The sequence below is a fragment of the Choloepus didactylus genome, chromosome 15 (assembly GCF_015220235.1).
Source record: "Choloepus didactylus isolate mChoDid1 chromosome 15, mChoDid1.pri, whole genome shotgun sequence".
Taxonomy (NCBI): Eukaryota; Metazoa; Chordata; class Mammalia; order Pilosa; family Megalonychidae; genus Choloepus; species Choloepus didactylus.
In genome coordinates this window covers 65,902,973-65,924,217 of record NC_051321.1, presented here as the reverse complement: position 1 = coordinate 65,924,217, position 21,245 = coordinate 65,902,973, and the positions used below count along the sequence as shown (strand labels likewise).

The 21,245-nt window shown below is 40.2% G+C and overlaps 1 protein-coding gene across 1 annotated transcript; it reads right to left on the bottom strand.

The window, feature by feature from the left end:
* Positions 1–7,439: 7,439 nt before the first annotated feature.
* Positions 7,440–18,628, bottom strand: SRGN (serglycin). The gene is made up of 3 exons (XM_037804501.1): positions 18,473–18,628; positions 11,392–11,539; positions 7,440–8,189 (listed from the first exon to the last, which is right to left on the bottom strand). Exons 1-3 carry the CDS (start codon positions 18,543–18,545, stop codon positions 7,952–7,954), a joined length of 459 nt encoding a protein of 152 aa, XP_037660429.1. The 5' UTR covers positions 18,546–18,628; the 3' UTR covers positions 7,440–7,951.
* Between the last annotated feature and the right edge of the window lie 2,617 nt (positions 18,629–21,245).

The window sequence follows — 21,245 nt, the reverse complement described above, 5'->3', positions numbered from 1 at the left end:
ATTAGAGTTACTCAAAAGTACAAATTGGAAGAAACTCACATGCAAGCCCCAAAAACCTATAATTATGGTAAATAGTTGATTAACAAATAGAATCCAATAGGTAAGAGTAAGAATTAGAAAGTTGTACAATATCCTTTATGCACCTGTTGGTATTTACTTCTCTCCATCTACCTTCCCTTGTCCCAGTCAAAACTAACACATCATATTTACCCTCAGCTCAAGGCCAAAGGCCTTATGGTGTGTCTTTGTTTTTTTCTGTCTCCCCACACCTACCACAGTGCCTGGCACAAAGATAGAATCCTTAAGCTTATGAAGTAGCCATAACCCACATTTTCATGATTGTGCTTTTTTTAGGGCTTACTGTGTGCTAGGCACTCAACTAATCATATCACATGCATTGCCTCATTTTAATCCTCACCATAATCCTTTCGGTAAGTATTGTGAACCTATAGTATAGATAATGGTAATAGCCCATGTTTATTGATTACTCACTCAATGGCTGGCATTGTTCCAAGCACTTTATATGAATTAATTTATTTAATCCTCTCAAGAAATCTATAAGGTGGGTACTATCATTATCCTTATTTTAAAGAAGAGGGAACTGAGGTATAGAGAGGTTAAGAAAGTCATCTAAGACTACCTAGTTGGTAAATAACAGAGTTTTGTTGATGCGGCTCCAGAGTCTACACAATTAAACCCTTCAGTACACTGCTCTCCCTAGACAAGCTTAGCTAAATTAAGTAACTTGTTTAAAGTAGCACAACTAATAAAGAGTTAAACTGGTATTTAAGCCAGGACTTTGCAATTCTAAAGCCCATATTCTTCCTACCAGTCTAAATACCCACTCCCCCAAGATAAAAATATTCTATATTTCCTTTGTGGCAAGCTTAAGATCTTTCTCTATAAGGGTGTCATTTTTTTGTAAAATCAACCTAGACTACCTGCCCCCTTCTTCAAATGGGTAAAACCTAGCACTTAACTACAGAACACAAAGCAAACATGCATATTTTCTAATACATGTCTTGTTTTCTCTCCTATATTATAATATTTATGGGAGTAAAAAAAATAGGTCTCTTGACAGTAACATTCTACTGAACATAAAGACCCATTAAGTTCCTGATAAATATGTTAAATAACCACAGATAGATTCATTTCATTAAAGGAAAGATCAGGGTATACTTTAACAACTGTCATTGATAATAAAAAGCTCTAAAGATGATTGCTGTGAGATGGAGAATAGCATGGAGGAAGTGTATTAGGGAGTGGACTTAGGATAAACACTGTGCAGGACCACAAGGAAGCAATTAGGCAGAGGAATAAGTTGACCTGCAACATAATCACAAGGCCTCAGCTGACCCCGGAGAGAGTTCTGAAGCTGGAATGCCCTTACAGAGTTGTCCCAGGTGAGGGGTGAGTCTAAACCTTTACACCTTTACAGATGAGTCCCAGTCTTTGACTATGAGCTGTGTGGGGAAGGGAACCTGACCTTGGGCGAGTTGACTCTTCATCTAAGAGCTTGCAGCTGTCAGCCAGCCTTCCCAGTAGCTAGGGGAATAAGTTCTCCAGACCTGGAGGGAGAATATGGGTGCACAACACAGCAGTCATAACAGTTCACCCCTTGTGCTACTCAGATCCTTTTGCTTCATGTAAATTCCGAGAGCAGCTCCTTCAGGACTTTGGTGAGAGGGCTCTTTTCCTGGCGAAAACCTATAAAAGGAAGGTCAGTGGAATGAACTGCATCCCTGCCACTGCTGCTGATATCAAGGCTACAGTTGATACTCATTTAATTCCAACTCTACTATTAATTCTAGATTTCTCTCACTCTTGGCTAATACCTCTCTTTGTTTAGGTGGTTTAGTTGGAAGGTTGACACAGACTCTTAACCATGAAGGATCTAAGCCCCTGGTTACCATGCCCTTCTAAAGCCGTGGCTGCTGAATTTATCCGTATACTATCAAAACTGGGTAATGGAAGTACTAAGAGAAGCCTCGGTAGACCTCTTGGGTGTTAAACATAGTCCTCCCTCCCCACATGTAGCAGCAGCAGCCCTGCTGTCTCCTGATGATCAGGTCCATCCCTACAAAGATGTAACTCCATTTCTGTCAAGAAATGATCTTGAAGTGTCTGAACAACAGCCATAGCTTAAAGATAATAGAACTCTTACTGTGTCTGTTGGTGGAAATGTTCCCCCAAGGAACCATGTCTAATCTAAATCTGCAAAATACAGAGTGGCAGGAACCAGAAGCACAAATTCCCCTTGTAGGTTTTTTGGTAAGTGGGTCCTCTCCTACTTCCACCCTTTGGTTCCTGAACCCATGTATTCTACCTATTAAAATGACACAGCACCATATAAAGCTTTAGTGTGCAAACAGCATATCCTAGCTGATGCCCCAGCATTGCCTTCAATCGGCCCTTCCATCATTCCATCATGTCGATGGCATTTAGGTGATGTGGTATGTGATAGGACCAGTGGATCCCATGGTTATGTGCCCATCACTTCATCCCCTTGCTGTAACATGGGTCCTTTGGTCTGACTCAATGTTACATGGAAGGTCATGTTGGTGAATCAAACACTGTAAGATATTGGTATTGCCAAGGGCTCTGTGAGTAGGAAAGGCAAAGCCGTATCTGGAACACATGCCTATTCCTGTTAGAACAAACTTCTGGCCCCTCCAGGATGGAAGAGGTCTAATGTAGTCGACCTGCCAACAAGGTCTTCTAGAGGCACAGTGCTATGTATCAACAGTTCAACGATGAGGTCTATTGCTAGCATATTGGATGTTCGGCAGCATTGATGCTAGATCAGCCTTGGTCAGAAGGAGCCTGCTATTGAGCCTATACATAACCTCCGTCTCTGCCACTATGGCTGCTCCTACATGAGCCCATCGTGCTAGCATTAAGGTGGCCCATGACAGAGGCTGACATCAACTAGCCAAGTTACTTTGTCCACAGTTATTTAGTGCCTCTTTGGTGGTGGATTTTTCCTGGTGGGTGTTAACATTTGCTGCAAAGATCTTCACACTTGTGCCTTCTCCCACTAATCCATTAACGTGCCTCCACCCAACCTCCTAGTCCCCGATCTTCCATTCTTTGTTTTAGGTCCCTAACCAACTAAAATATTCACCACTACCTATGAAACTATATATATTCTAATCTTGGGCTATTTCTCTTTTCTCACTGAGTAGTTGACCAGATGACTTGAAGCTTTGCCCATTGAGAGGATTTCCTCTCATAGCTATTTTTCCAGGCATTCCTGATCGACACTGCAGTGCGGCTGTGGTCCATTTTTGTCTTGCCCCCAGATACCCTGCCAGTCCATTCATGAACCAAACTTGAGCTTATGTTCTCTGTCAGTTTGTCATAAGAAAGTCCCCATGTGGATGACATGGGGATCTGGGTCACGGATTTGTGAAACGTGTGTGTTCCTCCAGCCCTATGTATGCTCGATCCAGTATCTACCATTTCCACCTTAAAATGCTAGACACAGCCAACCTTATGACTTGAGTCTGACAGAACCCAGCTCATGATGGGCAGTTACGGTCACTTGGTCAACTAGTGTTCCATGATCAGACACTCTTCCTCCCTACCAGGTGTTGGTAGCATGTCAGCAGCTGTTTTTCAAAAGGTATATAATTTTCTACCTCAGATGGTATGGAATTGCTACAGAATGCCGGAGAGTGCGTTATGTTTTGCCATAAACTCCACAGGTATCTTTTCCTATCACCAATCTCTAATATAAAGTCTGCTATATTTGCTGTAGAGCCCTTTCCAGCTCTGAGCCCCATCCAAAGTTGGCAGCTTTTAGTGTTCTTCCAGAAATGGGACAGAGTAGTATTCCCAAGTATAAAATGTGCTACATCTAGACCCAAAAAGACCTACCAGGTATTGTACTTCCTTCTTCATAGTGGGCGATCTGAGCTCCAATATTTTGTCCTACCATGCCCCAAACTCCCTAACCTCTAAAAATTTAACTGATGTGGTGAGTCCCTGAATCCTTGTAGGACTTTTCTCACCCTATGGAACACGTCTTACCAAGGCCTCCAATATACTTGCTAGTTCTTGCTCTATTAGTATGCTGTCATTGATATAGTGGACCATTGTGATGTTCTATGAGCTGCCAGTCAGTCCAGGTCTCTTCAGATGGTATTATGACAAAGGATTGGAGAATTAACATAGCCCTGAGAATAGACCGTAAATGTATGCAATTGTCTGCTTCAAAAGAATATAAACTGTTTCTGATCTTCCTTTTTGATAGGGCTGGTAAAGAGCATTTACCAGATGAATGACTGTCTACCATGTACTTATAACTGTGTAACTCTGCTCTAGCAAAAGGAATACAACTGGCATAGCTGCTGCTAATGGTTGAATTTGTAATAGTCTACTGTCACCCTCCAGGATCATCTAGTTTATGCAAGGCCCAAACTGCTGAATTAAATGGAGATGTTGGGGACCAGCATCTCTGCATCTTTTAGGTCTTTAAATGGTGCTATTAATCTCTGACATTCCCCCTAGGATGAAATAGATTTTTTATTACTATATTGGCAGGTGGGGAGCACCTTCAGAAGCTTCTCCTTGATCTCTCCAGTACAATATAGCTCCTACCATACAGGCCATGAAACCAGTGTGGGGATTGTGCTAACTACTAACTATGACCATTCTAATTATACATTCAGACACTGGAAAAATTACTCTTGTGAGCCAACAGACCTGGGTCAAGATTCCATTTATTACCTAAATGCCACACACACAACCCCCCATACCCCCACTAACAAGGAGACCATGATGATGCTTTGGGCCTCTGTGCCACCAAATAGCATACTTGGGAACCTAAACAGCTGTCAAGGTGATAGGCAAAATCTTCTAAGTGAAAAAAAAAAAAACCACTTTCTTCTTTCATTAAAAAATGTTGTATTTCATGCAGACTTTCATTGTTTTGTTTTCTTCTCAGTTCAAACAGACAATAATACCAGTCTCACTGCAATTATAAATAAGACACTAATACTTAATACCATTCTAAAATAGCTTTTAAAAATTACTGGGAACAAACTAAAAAATAAAAACAAAAAAACAATTAAAAAGTCAACCTAGATTCTGTGATGACTGTCCTTGAAATGTTTGATTATTCCCCCTTCCCCAATATATGATACCTGAGTAAATGGCCATAGGTCCCTTTGGTTAAGCATTAGGGTAATCACTGCTGTACATAGTTGCCATGGTGTCACAGAGTCCTTAGTACTGGGCCCCCAGCCTGCCTTTTAGACAGTGGGTTCCAGGTCTGAAAACTGGCTTAAGTAGGGAAACTGGTTTTTCATTGTAGCAGGTGCCCTGAGTCTCCTGATTATCCATCCTAGATCTTTCTGGTTAAATAGACTGAACAATAGCTTGGTTGACTGCTCAATTACCTTGCCTTTAGAGAGGCCATCGTAATTCTTTACAGGCCAGGCTCCCATGGTACCATTCTGACCTTGATGCTTATTATAATAATCGTACCACCTGGGTTCTGATAGTTGCACACTCCCACCTTGCTGAGTTGAGCCTCTATTATTTCGGAGCCCTGTAATTCCCACTGCTGTTAGTGAGCCCAGTTCTGTAATGATATCTCCTACCATCAAGCCTGTCCTTCAGAGGAGAGCAACCACAAATGGCTCAGTGATGCTGGTCCTTCTCACCAGCACATTCTTTATTGCTTTGGCCTTCCTGCAGAACAAAGTCACCTGGTGAGTTTTGTGATATTTCATAATCTATTCACTCTACCGTGCCCACTTCCTTAAACTTCCTTCTTCAGATACCAGCCATGGCAGTTCCTGCATTTCTACTTCACTAAAGAGGTATATGTCAGCTAGTTTCTGCAGAACCTTCAGTGTATATTACCTTTCTCCTCACCAGGGCCAGAACTTCCCTGTTGGTTTATATTGTAACTTAACTCTAGTCATTGGCCTCATGGCTGGGAGGTGAGGTGGGGATACATCTTGAGGGGAAGGTACATATTGTCCTGAAGGGCAGAGACCTCTTAATCATCATCAAGCAAGAGGAAAGCATTAGTTCTTAAGGAGGAGTGGGCCTCTTCTATACACACAGAGGATTCAGGGGAATTTGGGGAATGAATATTTGAATGTGGCAATTCAGGTGTCCTCATCTCTCAGGATCCCATTCTTTCCCAATCAGGGCCCTGACCTTGCATAGCATGTGTGACCAGTTCAGTAAGTTAACATTCTTGGGCCTCTGCTATTCTAATGATTAAGTTCTGGGCCTGGCCCTCATCTTTCTCAGCCCTTCCACTGCAGGAGAAAAGTTTCTTCATGTTGCCAAGGAGGCACATTGGTTTTTACATTTAGCTTTAACTGAAAGCTAAATGTTTGGCCTTTCATGGTCACTTTCAAAAGCATTAATTGCCTCCAGCAACAGCCATCCAATTCCATTGTTTCTTTAATTACTACTTCCCCATATTTCTCAACTGCCTGATTCACTGCATCCTAATGCACTTCCTTCCATTGGTATATCATTCCAGTCCTCAGCAGTGAAAGTTTTAACAATTGCAATGTTATCTTATATCTGTGCTCCATCTATGTCCAGGGACAGGGTCCTCATTGCCAGCTGGGCAGCAAGTGATCTAGCTCCAAAATCTCATCTCAGCATCTGCTTTCTAACCCTCCTGGCACCAGCTGTCTAAGTTGGATTCTCCAGGAAGCAACAGTGTGCAGAAAGTTTCTAAGTGAGTGTTCTCAGGAAAAACACCTGCGAGGGGAATGGAAAGAAGCAAGACCAGGTAAAAGAAGACATTGAGCTGCAAAGTAATCCCAACAAAGCCTCATCTTGACCCCTTGGGGAGCTTGGAATCTGTGGTGGCCCTTTGGAGTTGCCCCCATTTCTGATGAGGGGGCCAGCCTTTATCTGCCTATATCAACCAGACATTGGATGCGGGCTGCCCTGGAGAGGGGCATGAGCTTGGCAAAGTGGCTCTCTTCAGCCAGAATAATTTGAATAAATCTGTGCAGTACAGGACAGAATCCAGGACAATGATGCTGATGAACTTTTCAGGACTAAAGGGAACAGAGACGTGAATACCCTGCAGGTAGAGGAAGTGCTTCGGCAAGTACAACCCTCTTGCTAAGGCATAACAGTTTTTATCATGTTAGTATGATTTGATTCAAGTTACAAAATTTGCACTCATTATAAAATAATGTTAAAGATATTCTGTTGATATGACTTCTAGAAACATCTGAAGAAAACTAATCATTTCCTGAGTTTAAAATAGAAATCCCAAACAGCTTAACCCTTTGGTTATATTTCTGCTTTAATAGAGTAATTTGAAAATGCACAGATATCCAGAGAAAGAGGTAAAGGCATATGGGGCACTGAGAATACGGCTGTGCTTTAATTTGGGTCTTAAGTTTCTAACTTCTAAACAACATCCACTAGCTCTGCAAACACATCCAGTCATAGTTTAATAACAATACCTCTTGCACCATAAAACATGTCAAATGTCTACTCTATAAACTCATTGTGTTATATCTTGATTTTTTTTTTTTTTTGGTAAGAAAAGGGGCATATCTGTAATTCACATTCAGAGGCATGTTCCTGAATACTAAAAAGGTATGAAATATTGCCCATCAACTTACTTCTCAAACAATTTTTTTTAAAACAGCATAATTTATCCTTTTTTAAAGCAATTTTATGGACATGGGGAGTCCAGTTAATTTCATAGTAAGTTTGGTTGAATAGGATACAAAGAGAATGCAGGTATTTTCCAGACCAATATGATAGCTATCAGCATTAAAGCGTAAGCTTATAACTTTTAAAATTCCACAAGAAAAAAAAGTGACATAAATCTAAATTTGTTTTTAGATGTTTTAAAATTCCTATAAAACTTTTTGTCCCAAGATCATTTAACTAGGGTACACAAAAGATACTGAATACATTGCCTGGTGTCAAGGTGGGGAAACCCTCTCTTTTATCTAATAAAATCATCTTCTGATCCATCTTGATCCAAGTCCTGGTAGTCTGAGGGCAGATTCCTCTTGAAAGGTTGAACATTGTACTGGAGAGCATCATCCCCATCTACTGGTTCGTATTCTTGTTCCATCTCGGTCAGGAAGCCACCTCCAGAGCCCGATCCAGAGCCAGAGCCCGATCCAGAATAGTCCTCAGAAAGAGGGAACACCTCCTGCACATTCAGTAAGCTCTTCATTCTGAATCATGACAGAAGAACAACAAAAACACAGTAAAGTTGAGGCCTCGGAAGAGAATCTTAATTTTTTAAAGAATAAGGTAATAAATATGGTCACCCAGTTGCTCAAATTAAAAGTTAAAAGCTTCGATTATTCAATGCTTTAAAACAAAAAGCTGGGTCTTCCCACATGTTTGCCTATACTTATCTTACCTAACTCAATCCACTTAGCATTCCTATATCTACCCATTGCTGACTCACATAAAGTGTTAATTTCCTTATTAGTAGCATAACAATCCTATGTGTTCCTTTTTCCATTTTCTCCCACCAAATAAAGGACAAACAACTAAGTTATCCTAAACAGATGACATTTTCTCTTCATTAAAAATTTCCGAAAAAGCCCTAATAACTTCCTTTTTTTTAAAATTAAATTCCGTTTTATTGAAATATATTCATATACCATACAATCATCCATGGTGTACAATCAACCATTCACAGTATGATCATATAGTTGTGCATTCATCACCCCAATCTATTTTTGAACATTTTCCTTACACCAGAAAGAATCAGAATAAGAATAAAAAATAAAAGTAAAAAAAGAACAACCAAATCATTCCCCCCCATCCCACCCTATTTTTCATTTAGTTTTTTGTCCCCTTCTTCTACTCATCCATCCAAACACTGGATAAAGGGAGTGCTATCCACAAGGTTTTCATAGTCACACTGTCACCCCTTGTAAGCTACATCGTTGTACAGTCATCTTCAAGAGTCAAAGCTACTGGGCTGGAGTTGGGTAGTTTCAGGTATTTACTTCTAGTTATTCCCATACATTAAAACCTAAAAAGTGTTATCTATATAGTGCATAAGAATGTCCACCAGAGTGATGTCTTGACTCCATCTGAAATCTCTCAGCCACTGAAACTTTATTTCATTTCATTTCGCATCCCCCTTTTGGTCAAGAAAATGTTCTCAATCCCACGATAATAACTTCCTTTTGAGACATTCTTTGTAACAAGTATTATATTCAAACTCCTACCCCCCCCCCCAAAAAAAAACCCAAAACTTATCCTGCCTTTAATGTGTATTCATTCACATGTAGAGTACTGTAAGTTAAGGCCAATGAGTTTTTTTGAAGGTACTTAAGACATCAAGAAGCTAAAAATAGAGAAAGCAACCAGTGAATCTATCAACCTGAAGTCATTGTGACCCTAACAAGCATTCTGAGTGGAGGGAAGGAACAGAAATGCTACTGGAGGGGTTGAAGAGAGGAGGAGGGGGAGACAGCAATTCTTTCAGGAGGTGTTACGGTGAGGGGAACAGAGAATGGGGCAATAGCTAAAAGGGATGGAGTCAAAGGAGGGTTTTTTTTTTAAAAAAAAATTAATCAAAACGGATACTGAAGCGTTCTTGCTTGCTGATGGGAAGGAGATGCCAGGTTAGGGCTAACTGCAGAACTGAAGTCCTGGAGCTGTAGGGATAGGATCCCCAGCACCTAGGATGGTCTTAGGAGCTGCAGTGCCCAAAGTCCCACCAGGGAACTTTTCTGAATACTAAACACAGAGGGAACTGGTTATAGATGTGATGGGAGAGAAGGGAAACCAAACAGAGGGTGGTGAAGTAACCCAGAGATTAGCAACAGCCTGAAGGTACTTTCATTCCCAGGCTGGAGGGACGACAGAAGGAGGTGGTGTGATCTGAGCCCAGGGACTAGGGGCACCTGGTGAAGGCCGTGCCAGAGGTGCTGGCAAGGAGTGAGAAGAAACCCCCTGGTCTCTTGCTTTCCCACAACCTCCAGTCTCCCTTCTGTGCCTCCCAATAGCCAAACTCAGCTCTGAGCTGAGAGCCTGAGAAACGCACTGCCAGGCGTCAGCCCCCTTGATATAGAACTGGGCCAGGGAAGAACAAGGAATGGATCAAACCAGCCTAGGACTGATACAGAAATAGGGACCATTCACCCACAGTGACAAGAGGGAAGATATCAAAGGGAGGCTCATAGATGTTTGACAGCAAAAAAAGAAAAAAAAAAAAAATGTATGAAACAGTCATTCTGGAGAATGAATTATTCCCCCAATGTTTTAGATTGAATAGAACTATTATTGAAACCCATTGACTTAAGGTAACGGAGGATGCTGTAACACTGGGTTCAAACAGAGAACGGCCGCAAAGCTGCATGCATTTTGAGAATCACAAATAAGCAATCTCTAAATCGGTAAATGCCAGTGATGAAGGGGGGTCTCCAGGATCCCCAAAGTGATGACGGGTACATCTGGTTTGGGGCTTTGAGAATGATTTTCTAGGTCTGAGCCTAAAGATTAGAACTTTTATGATCATTTTCTGAATATATTTTTGCTACATGCTATGTAAATTCAATATTCATTGACATAGTGGATTCCAATATAATTTGATTTTGATACTTATGAATTCCTATTGGATTAAAAAAATTTTGCAGGTTTTATCTGATCAAGAATAGTTCAATTTTTTTAGTCATGGCCATTTTTTCTCCCTTTTCCTAATTTTAAAAATTGAGATATAATTCACATACCATAAAATTCACCTTTTAAAAATGTACAATTCAGTCATTTGTAGTGTAGTCACAACTATTACCACCATCTGATTCCAGAAAATTTTCCATCAGCAGTCACACCTCATTTTTCCCTTCCCCTGGCCCCTAGCAATCACTAATCTACTTTCTGCCTCTTTGGATTTGCCTGTTCTGGACATTTCATATAAATGAAATCATATTATATGTGGCCTTCTGTTTCCGTTTTCTTTCACTTAGCATGTTTTCAAGGTTCATTTATATTGTAGCATGTATCAGTACTTCATTCCTTTTTATAGCCCAAGGATATTCCATTGTATGACCATACTACATTTTGTTTATCCAGTCATCCATGGATAGACTCCTATTTGATATTAATCCAATAGAGTGTGTTCTACTTACATAACTAAAACAATGTTCAATCATTTTCAATACCTACTGGTGAAAAGTACTCAATTCTTGTCCCCACAACAACCCAAAAACCTTGCAAAAATGTAGATACATCATGTGTATTCACACATCTCAAATGCAAATAAATATAGAACAGTTTTATGATTTGCTGTGCAGTTAAAAACCAAACCAACAAAAAAGCAGGAGCTTGAAGGAAAACATTCTTGCCACTTCCATGCCAAGATCAGAGGTTGAGAAACAGTGACCATTTTAAAATTGGAGAAAATCCACTTACGGTAAAGAGTCAGTCCTCGGAGGGAGGAGCCTGTTAGATTCACCAGGAGGCAGGTTGAACACTGGTCCCTTCTCCTCAATGCAGTTTGCAGAATTACTGTCTGGGCTGCAGCGCACCCACTGGTACCTGGCTCTCCGCATGGGATAACCTGTCAAACAAGGAACTCACGCGGTTAACAAGTATCTCTCACACACTTCTAATCACTCTGTCCCCAAGGAGTTCTGAATTAAATACACACTAAATTTGGAAGGCAGTAGGGTGTGGGCCAGTTTTAGGCCCTTTAGTGTGACAGCAGCACCCACTATGAGGCAGCCTTTTATATACTGGAATCAGCTGCCTGGGTGAGTCCCAGCTCTGCTGCTGGAGAGCTGTGAAGTCTTAACTTCTCGGAGCTTCATCATAAAATAAAGGTACTAATATGATAGTGTATCTTACAAACTTGTAACAAAAATTAAATGAGAAAACACATGTAAAGAACTTTGTGTATTGCCAGGCAGATGGTAAGCACCTGAAAATATTTACTATTATTGTTTTCGTGCTATCATCTCCACTTTACACAAAGGAAAACTGAGGCCACACAGGTGCCAAGCAGAGGTCCCAGGATTCAGACAGATATCTGACTCCCCAGTCTACCTCTTCTCAAAGAGACAAGTCAAGCCACGTTCAGAAAGGTTACGGGGCACACCGATAGTACCTGAGATATCACACAGCCTTAGTTCTTGTGTTTAAGACCGTGTGGTGTGCTAGGAATAAGAAGATTAAAAACTTGCCCTCTTTTTCTCTTTTGCACTGAGATCAGAGATTTCACAAGAAACAAGCCTCCTGTATTTACAGAGGGACAGCCAGCTTGTGGTATCCTAGTCAATCACGGCTTCTTTCATATTCTTTTCATGTTTCTACGGAAAAAGTTCCAAATCTGGCATTACGAGATTATACGGTAGATCCCTTCAGTGGCTCACCAAATGAAATTCTTCATTCCTCAATTTAGCAAGCACTGAGGACTGGTGGTGAGAAATATTTCACCACCCTTCAAACAGTTCATCTCTTCTCCACCCCAAGCACATACTTTATTCAAACAAGTGCTGCTAATAACCACCTAGCAAGAAGGAGCACATCTAGAATTCTTGAAAAGCAGAAAAAGTGGTTTTAAAGCCCAGCACACTGCTGTCCCAAACAGATCAGAAGGTTAATGATAAGATTTAAAAATACAAAAAACAATGCTTCAGACACTCACTGCAGAATTGTGTGTCATAGCAAAAGATTGGAAAATTAAATGTCCATCGACCTCAGATGTAAATTAAAGTATAGCCCTTCAATACTATGTAGCTATTAAAAAGAATGAGGCAGCTCTCTGTGTACTGAAATAGAATAACCTCCAAGGTATATTGTTAAGTAAAAAAAAAGTAAGGAGCAGTATGCATAGTGTATTATCATTTGTGTGTTTGTGTTTGTAATACATTTACATACATGCATATACATATGGAACATCTCGGAAAAGATGCACAACAAACCAGTTGTCTTTGTGAACAAACTGGGCGACAAAGGAAGGAAGGAAACTGACTTTTCACTGCATACCCTTTCCAACCTTTTTGATTTTCTGAGCCATATGTATGCCTTACCTAGTCAAAATTAGTTATTTTTATTTTTAACAGGCTAAGGTGGAATTGACTTACAATAAGCTGTACATATTGAAGTGTCCCATTTAATGTTTTGACACATGCATACACCTATAGAACCTTCACCAGAATCAACATAATGATCACCCCCAAAAGTTTCCCTGTGCCCCTTTGTAATCCTTCTACACTCCCTTCCTCCAGATAACCAGTAATCTGTTTTCGTCATTATATATTAGTTTCATATAAATTTTCTATAGATGTACTCATACAGCAACGGGTCAAGTGTTTCAACTCGGAGACTCTACCTTTTACAGTACTCTGCCCTAGAAATGGAGAGTCTGTTTGGATATTCCTTACATCTAGACTGCTTCTTTGCAGTTTTTAAAAATAACATTTCTCATCAAAGGAATGTGTTCATATAGAAATTTTTGAAAAATGTCGAAAACAAAAAGAAAAGAAAAATTACCCTGACCTCATTACCCAACCACCTGGAGACCAGGCATTGGGAGTGTTGCTTTTTGATCTTCTCCCCTGGGCATCTGTGTTTTTGGTGAGTAGGCACAGATTGTGTCCTGTTCTCTTCTCACAGAAGCTATCAGAGGTTAAAACGAGGTCGAGACTATACAAAGCCCATACTTCCCCTTTTTATGTCAGTGAGGTAGAGCCAAGTGCTTTGTTCTTCCAAGACTGAAGACTGGAGAACTTTTCAAAATGTTCTTTTCCCTGGTGACTTTCTATTATGTCTACTTATATTCAATTTTGTCCTGGCTAATATCTCTGATTAGTTTTATAAATACAGCATTGCCCAATTTTACATCATTAAAATATAAAAGATACATGAAGCTGTGCACCTTAGTATTATTTAAAACAGGGGAACACAAGAAAAAAATCGAGTCAACAATAGAAATAGATAAATTATAAGGCATTCACTTATGATGAAAAGAATATTAACTAAATGGTAAAAAAAAGTAGTAGTTATGAAGAAGATTGTGTAGCATCACAGGAAAACCCATATTTAAAAAGGAGCGTGAAAAGCAGACTGCCACTTTGTATGAATAACAATTCTAACTACATAAATAGATATTGGGAAAAAAACTGGGAGAAACATTAAAAAACTATAATTAAAGTAGAAAGAAAATAAATATTCTCCCCTTTTTTTTTCCTTTCTTTTCTGTCAAACTACCATTTGATCACAATCTTCCCCATGGTTCCTGAATGTAGCCTACAATGCCTGTTCTGGACGGCAAAGTTGTCCAAAATGGGTGAACTGTCGCTGCCTGGAGCCTGGGGATAAGGCGGGCAACATGACCTTGGCCAGCTTACTTAGCCTTGTACCTCAATTTCCTCATCTGTGAAATGGGGATAGTAATAGTTCCATCTTTGGGGGTTGTTTTGAAGAATGAATGAAATAATAAATGTTAAGTTCTTAGAGTAGTCCCTGGCACCACGGTTAGAGCTCTTTAAATGCTACCTGTTATGATGAGGAGGAGGAGGACCCATCTCTGATAGCAGACAGCCTGCAGAGACTGGAATTTAAATTACCATTCTACCACTTACTTTTCTGAGTCTCAATTTCTCATCTTTCAGATTGAACTAATGATATATACCAAAGACTTCCTGTTTAAACGAGACAGAAAGTATGTGAAGCACCTCGCGCTGTCCCTTGCACATGGTTATTTACTAGGAGTTCAGCTCCTTTCTCTCTCCCATCTCAGAAGCCCCTGCAGGCAGTGGGGATCAAACCGCACATTTCCTCCCGCAGGGGGCGATGTCCTCACAGTCTATGCCGCTGGACCAGCACTATCCAGTGGAAACGTAAGGCGAACCACATATGGAATTTTAGATGTTCTAGCAGCCATATTAAACAAAAATAAAAACTGGTGACATTAACTTGAACGTATTTTATTTAAACTGATACATTCAAAATATTGTCATTTTAGTATAATCAATATAAAAGTTATTAATGGGATATATTACATTCTTTTTTTTCATACTGAATCTTCCAGATCTGGTGTATACTTTGCACTTAAGGCACACCTCAGCTTGGACTTGCCACCTTTCAAGTCTCGATAGCCGTCGGTGGCTGGTGGCAACGGTAACCAGATAGCACAGGTCTGGACAGTCCTCTACAGGCGGCCGATTCACTATCGGGCTGTGCCAATTTTTGCTCCATTGGAAAGGAAGTGAAACAGAAGAATAAAACTAGTACTTTATGAGGAAGCATCCAGGTGAGAGATCACATCCCTCCATTGGTATAACAAATACCATCTTGGTAAACTATGCTTTAAAAAATCTTCTTTCTAAAATGCAAAATTCCTCCAGAGTTCAGAATCTCAGCTTTTAAGACATGCAAAGAAATCAAAGACAGAAGTTCTCCCACCCGAAAGTCTAATTTGGGTCTGAGGACTTTAAATGTTTTTTAAAATACACACAAAATTCCCAAGTTATCTATTTGAGAAGTGTTGGCAGTATGTAAAAATTCACCAATGGGTGCTGTTCCTTAATGTAAGACTATCTTGACTATCTTGCTTGAGGAAAATGTCTTATGATTATCATAATTTAAAAAATAAAAAGAGAGTAAGCTTGTGGACAGAAAGGTCCCACTTATGCTGGTTAATTTTGTGGTGGATTCCAGGGGAAAGAATGATTTTTATTTGGAATCCCTCTTCTCAATGCCACCCCCGACACACACACACCCAAAAAAGGTCACTAGTTCTGCTTTACCAAAATACTTCACATGAGTAAATGTTACCAGAGAAAACAACTATCCCCAGTAGTCTCTATCTTTTGATACTTCAGTACCAATTTTTTCAACAGTCACAATTTACTAATTTCCCAGCCTTAAGGAAGACTTACTGCATGCATAATAGAGAAATTTAACCAGAAATTGCCATCCTAAAAAAAGACCATTTTGATTCATTCAGAATGGTAGCATTTAAACAACAGCATCATTATCTAAGTTAGAGTTACTTCCTATTTGCCTATCAGCTCCCTAAGGTGGATAAGGCTCCCCAACATTTGCAGGGTTTGACAAAGTTATAAAAACTTCGGAAGTTTATTTTCAATTTCTCCCTCTCTATTCCTCAATTCAAAGTAAACACTATAGGAAAGCTTTTTGTTTTGTTTTAGAGAAATTCCCTTAGGGCAACCAAATTGCAGTACAAAGTTCATTAACTCTGACCTTAAAATTAGCTGACCAGTTCTGCCATTAAGTAGTCATTAGGGGCTGTAAGCAAGTCTCTTAAACTTTTTGCATGAGATTAATGTAACGAACAAATGAAATGATGAAGGTAGTAACCAGTTTTCTTGTCTTTCAATTGGTGCTAAGTCCTCCTCGCAGGGAAAGTGATGATCATCCCCATGAATGGATGTGAAGTCTCTGCAGACATCGCGGCCCATGCATGGAATTACTAGCACCACTGTGACCTAGGAGACAGACTGGATGGTCTGGTCCTGACCCCTATGGCCACACTTACTCATAGATTTTCCATTTTCTCTCTTTACGTTCATCTTTGAAAAAAAAGTTCAATAAAAGTTTAGGACTCACAGCCTCAACGATAACCATGAGCTCCAAATTAAATAGATTAGCCATCTATGCTCTCCAGGGTCTCACACACCATTTATTTCCACACTGTATTTGACTTTGCAACAGGTAGACTGTGTTTTGCCCCACGGCATTACTTAGGGTTGACTTACAGTAACATAAGATGCTTTGAATATGCTCAGTAAAAGCAAGTCACAAGCCTAGTTAATATGATCAGTTCAGCCAAATCAATGGGTTGAGTAAAATTGTTTTAAAAGTGGAGGAAGAATCGTCAAACCATATTTGGCATCTCATGGTCACACGATGAAATGGTGTGGCTCGCTGCATTCTAGCTTTGTGTTACTGTGACTCACACAGGCAGCTGTGGGGATCTATTTCCTTTTGCAATCACATGGGGGCACCTGTCAAGCCCTTGCATATAGCACGAAGGGCACTTCTCCTTTGGAAGCTCCCTAGTTTTTCAGTTCATTTAATGTCTCTTCTTTAGTTTCCTTTTCCAACAAAGGTCGAATATACCAAGTGACGATATAACTGCTAGTATTTTATTCACTCTCATATTGCTTTGGTTTCTTTTTTCATATCTTTCTCTCTTTCTAATGATTACATAAGGAACATTTTTTTGTTTTAATTCTGGTGTTCCCTTAGTGGGGAATGTGACATTTCTGGGAAATTTACATAGCTCTGTTCGGGGATATACCCAGCTCCCATTGATCATTCAAGTCTGGGCTACAAAAATGGATCCCACTGTTCTCGATCTTGTCTAGAGCACACAGTTACTAAGGAATTATTTCATCAAGCTGAAGATGTTTCACAAAAGATACAAGTAAAGCCTGCTCCCTGCAATCGATAATGTTTTATACTTTAAAAAAATATATAGATTAATGGAAAAGTTTCAGTAACACTTGCTGTGTTTTCTCTCAAAATTAGCATAACTGGAAGAAAGTAATCTTAAAAGTTTCCAATATATAATGAATGTGTATCTGAGATCATCGTAAGATTTCATTTCCAACGGAAGTATGAACATGACAATGAGAAGTCACTTCGAAGAAACAAATTCAGGGCATGTATGTCACTGTGACTCAACATTTCCTTTACGATTTGGGGGAACAATGTTTTTCTACTATAAATTCTGCCATCCTTTTAGCAGTCCATGACTTTCTGCCTTATTTAGACATAATCCCTTGTTTACCAGAGAAGAAATTACATTTTTCTTACAAATTGATCGTTTTCATTTTCTTAGTCATTAAAGGTTTTAAATTGTTTCTGTCTGACTAAGCAACTCTAAATAATAGAGAAATTTAAAAAGTAATTTCCAAATGTGATCTTTCTCTGAGCAACAGTGCAAATATTAAAATTCTTCGGCATCTCTTTGAGAGAGGGTTTGCATTAATTATGCCTAACTAACCACAGGTGAATTTTCACTAAGAACCAAGTTAAAATTGGAAGGGAAAAGAAGTCAAACTCACCCCTATTAAGAAATAGCAGTTCCCAGTGTTAAAATAAATATGACATAACCACAATGCATAATAACTTGGAATTGATGTAGAAACTCAGGAGTAGGTCAGTAGATATCCCCAAAATACTCAAAGATGCCATCTTTTCCTTGCAACAGACACACGGGTTATTTTCTATATTCCTTTCTTAAGCTTTTTTATTTATAAGCCACACATTTCCACCCCAAAAAAAGTAACACAGCTCAGTCATTGTAAGACTTCACAAGGCTGCACCTGTCTTGGAGTTTTAATTTTTCTTGGCACCAAACTCAGCTGAACTCACCCCAAGGAGATCAGCCACCCCAAACTCTGCCTACCTTCCCACAGTATTTTAAATTCTGTACCTTAATATGAATATAGTCATTTGTATGGGTGCTGGGGTTTACAAAGAAGGTTGCAGAAGAACAACCACTCCTGGGTCTTCTTACCTTGAACTGAAGATTCCCCAATCAGGATGGAGAGAGCCAGGACAAGCCTACCACACTGGAGGAAGCTCAGCATCGTGACCAGCCCAGCACGCTCAGCCCCCAGCCGCTGCACACCAACCTCAAGATTAGGAAGTGCAGCAGGGTGCTCGCTGTCCGTTTTAGAAAAGGTTCCGAAACCTCAAACCCTGCCCAGAACACACGTCACAATTTCCTGAACAAACAGAAAGAGATCCACATCAGAATCTAGAAGAACAAAAAAAAAAGCTGCAAAAGCAAAATAACTATTCATACCCATTATGAAACTGTGCTGGACTCTCCCCAAGTTGGCTTTTTCAGAAGTTTTTGTTGTTTGCCACTTGCCTGTTAAAATTTTGTCCCCACCGAAACAGCAGAATCAGCATTCGGGGCAGTTTGTTTTTACTTTCTTCAGGTAACAATCTAAATGGGAGATTGCTAGCATTAAGAACCCACTGCATTACTGATGAGATAAGGAGCCAGACACCTGTTCATCACTGAGCAACTTCAACATAAAATGTTCTCAATTCTCTTTCTCATCAAAGAGGAGCATAACTCACTGAACCACCTCAACAAGTGAAACTTCAAAGCTGAGCTCTAATTTAGAAGAATGAGTTGTCGGATTTCAGATAAATGATTGCTTCTTCGTGGACTCAGTTTCTCCTGTTGGGTCCATGGCTCCCTCTACCTCAAGAGACTAGGGAGGATTTTCAGTTACGGAGGAACTTGGTAGAAGAGAAAAATTATTGCACATTCCTCTGCTTCCTCAAACCAAGAATTTCTCATGAGTTTGATCTTCTTTCTAATTTCATCTTTTCTCCTGATAAAATTTTCCAACTTGATTTTTGGGGGCTTCTGCCCTTGAATGAGCTAGAAACCAGGAAGGAGGGCTAAGGTCTCCTTCTGGTGGGCTGCTGGACTTCAGAAAACACACACTATGGCCCCCCAGTAAGTAAAGAAACAGCCTTTTCCCCGAGGAACACCAGGTATAGGCTCCAGGTTAAAGAACATAATAAATACAACAGCTTATCACTTGGGGCACACGCTTTTTTCTTACTTCCTTTCAGTATTCTACCACTTTCTATTTTAACACTGTCTGTCCCTCCAGCTCCCCCAGACAGTTCAGTACACATGCCCCGCTTTCCATTTTCCTCACCACTCTCGCCTGTTCTTTGACAGGAGGGAGGAGTTTCCCTTCTCTTGTTTTAGGCTTCCTGCTGATTCCTTTACCATTTCCTGCTAAGGTCAGGCCTCAGAATCTTATCGCTGAGCAGCTGCAGAAGGAGGCAAAGAATATACATTTTGACCTTCCTCAAAAGCCTCTCAGAACCATGCAGAAGTGTTCTCTGCAGCCGAGGGATTCCTCAGTGCGCAGCACCAACCCCCAACTCCCAAGCCCGGCACCCTCCCCGCTATGGAATATTGGTTTCCGCCTGATATATCAGGTCTTTGGTCACTTTTAATCCTACCCCCAATTTAAAACCTTGGCACCAAAACAATAGTTCCTGTCAATAAGTTGTAATACATACCAGGCAACTCTCAGAGCTCATTAAAGCCTGTGCTTTAAAATGGTAATTTGGGTATTTTTATCCCTCCTTGGGTCTTGGGAGATTTTTTAAAAAAACCTTGGTAGTATTCATAAGCATTCGCTCTTCTCCCACCACAATGACATCGGGTTTTTTTTTTTCCAAATACGCTTCCTCCAGGCTCATTTCGTTAGTCTTCTTTCAAGCACACAGGAGCAGAACAAATGCACACCAGCAGCCCGAAGTCCTGGGTCCAAGCCTGTCTCCCTTACTCACCAGCTGAGTGACATTGGCCACTTACTCGTCACACTTCCATTGTCCTAACATTGTCCTAACAGTGGTGGGAAAAGCCAACGGGAAGGTGGACACGGAAGCACGTGGCACACATGTGAGGGTGCTGGGTCCAAGCTCAGCTGGAAATTTGTTTTCCATCATTTTAAAGGACCAATTCTATTCCAGAATTAACCCTTCATATACCAGACAACCTAAATGCACCTTCTCTACTTCACATTCAATTGATTTGCCTGTAAAATGGATATCCTTATTCCTTAACAATCACCCTGGAATATGACAGAAATTAGTTCCTCATTGTCTAAGAAAGTAACATAACCCCCAAAAAGGAGTATCAACATTGCTTTTCACTAGCTTTGGATTTCAGGGTGTTCTTTGTAAAAGGTGAATCTAGTTAGAGAGCTTGGAACTTCCCACATCTCAGCTCAGCAGACTATTTGGTAAGATAAATTGAGGTTTTCAGAAGAGAGACTGAGGGCAGCACAAAACTGTTCCAGGGATGACCGCAAGGCTCACTTCTTTTTCTAAAGCCCCAGGTGAAAGATCCCACCACTAAACACCCTCTAGGACTTTTTCTTGGCTCTTTACTAAGAGGGTCTTGAATTTCCACTGGGCATTACACAAAAAATAAAGAGCAAATAGATCCTGTATCAAATCTGTCTCTGGAGGCTTAAATTAGGACTACCCTTGCAAGAATTTTAGATATCTAGAACTAGAAAGGAACTTAGAAATCATCTAGTTCTCCTTTTTGTGAAAAAAAATGCAAGTCTAGAAAAACTGACATGACTTGCCCTTGGTCACACAGTCAGTAGACGGCAAAACCAGGATTAGAACTCAGGTTTCCTATTTTACAATCCACTGAATAGAGGGGAGGAATGAAGGGGAAACGAGATTAAGATTTTAAAACAATCAGAAGTCTTCCTTTTAATCCTTTTCTTTTA

Bases quoted from the DNA above. Each gene is read 5' to 3' on its own strand.
- SRGN (XM_037804501.1), bottom strand. From the start codon at position 18,545: ATGCTGAGCTTCCTCCAGTGTGGTAGGCTTGTCCTGGCTCTCTCCATC. The intron at 11,540-18,472 runs GTAAGAAGACCC...CTTGTTTGACAG, and splicing joins TGGGGAATCTTCAGTTCAAG to GTTATCCCATGCGGAGAGCC. The intron at 8,190-11,391 runs GTAAGTGGATTT...GTCATGATTCAG, and splicing joins CCGAGGACTGACTCTTTACC to AATGAAGAGCTTACTGAATG.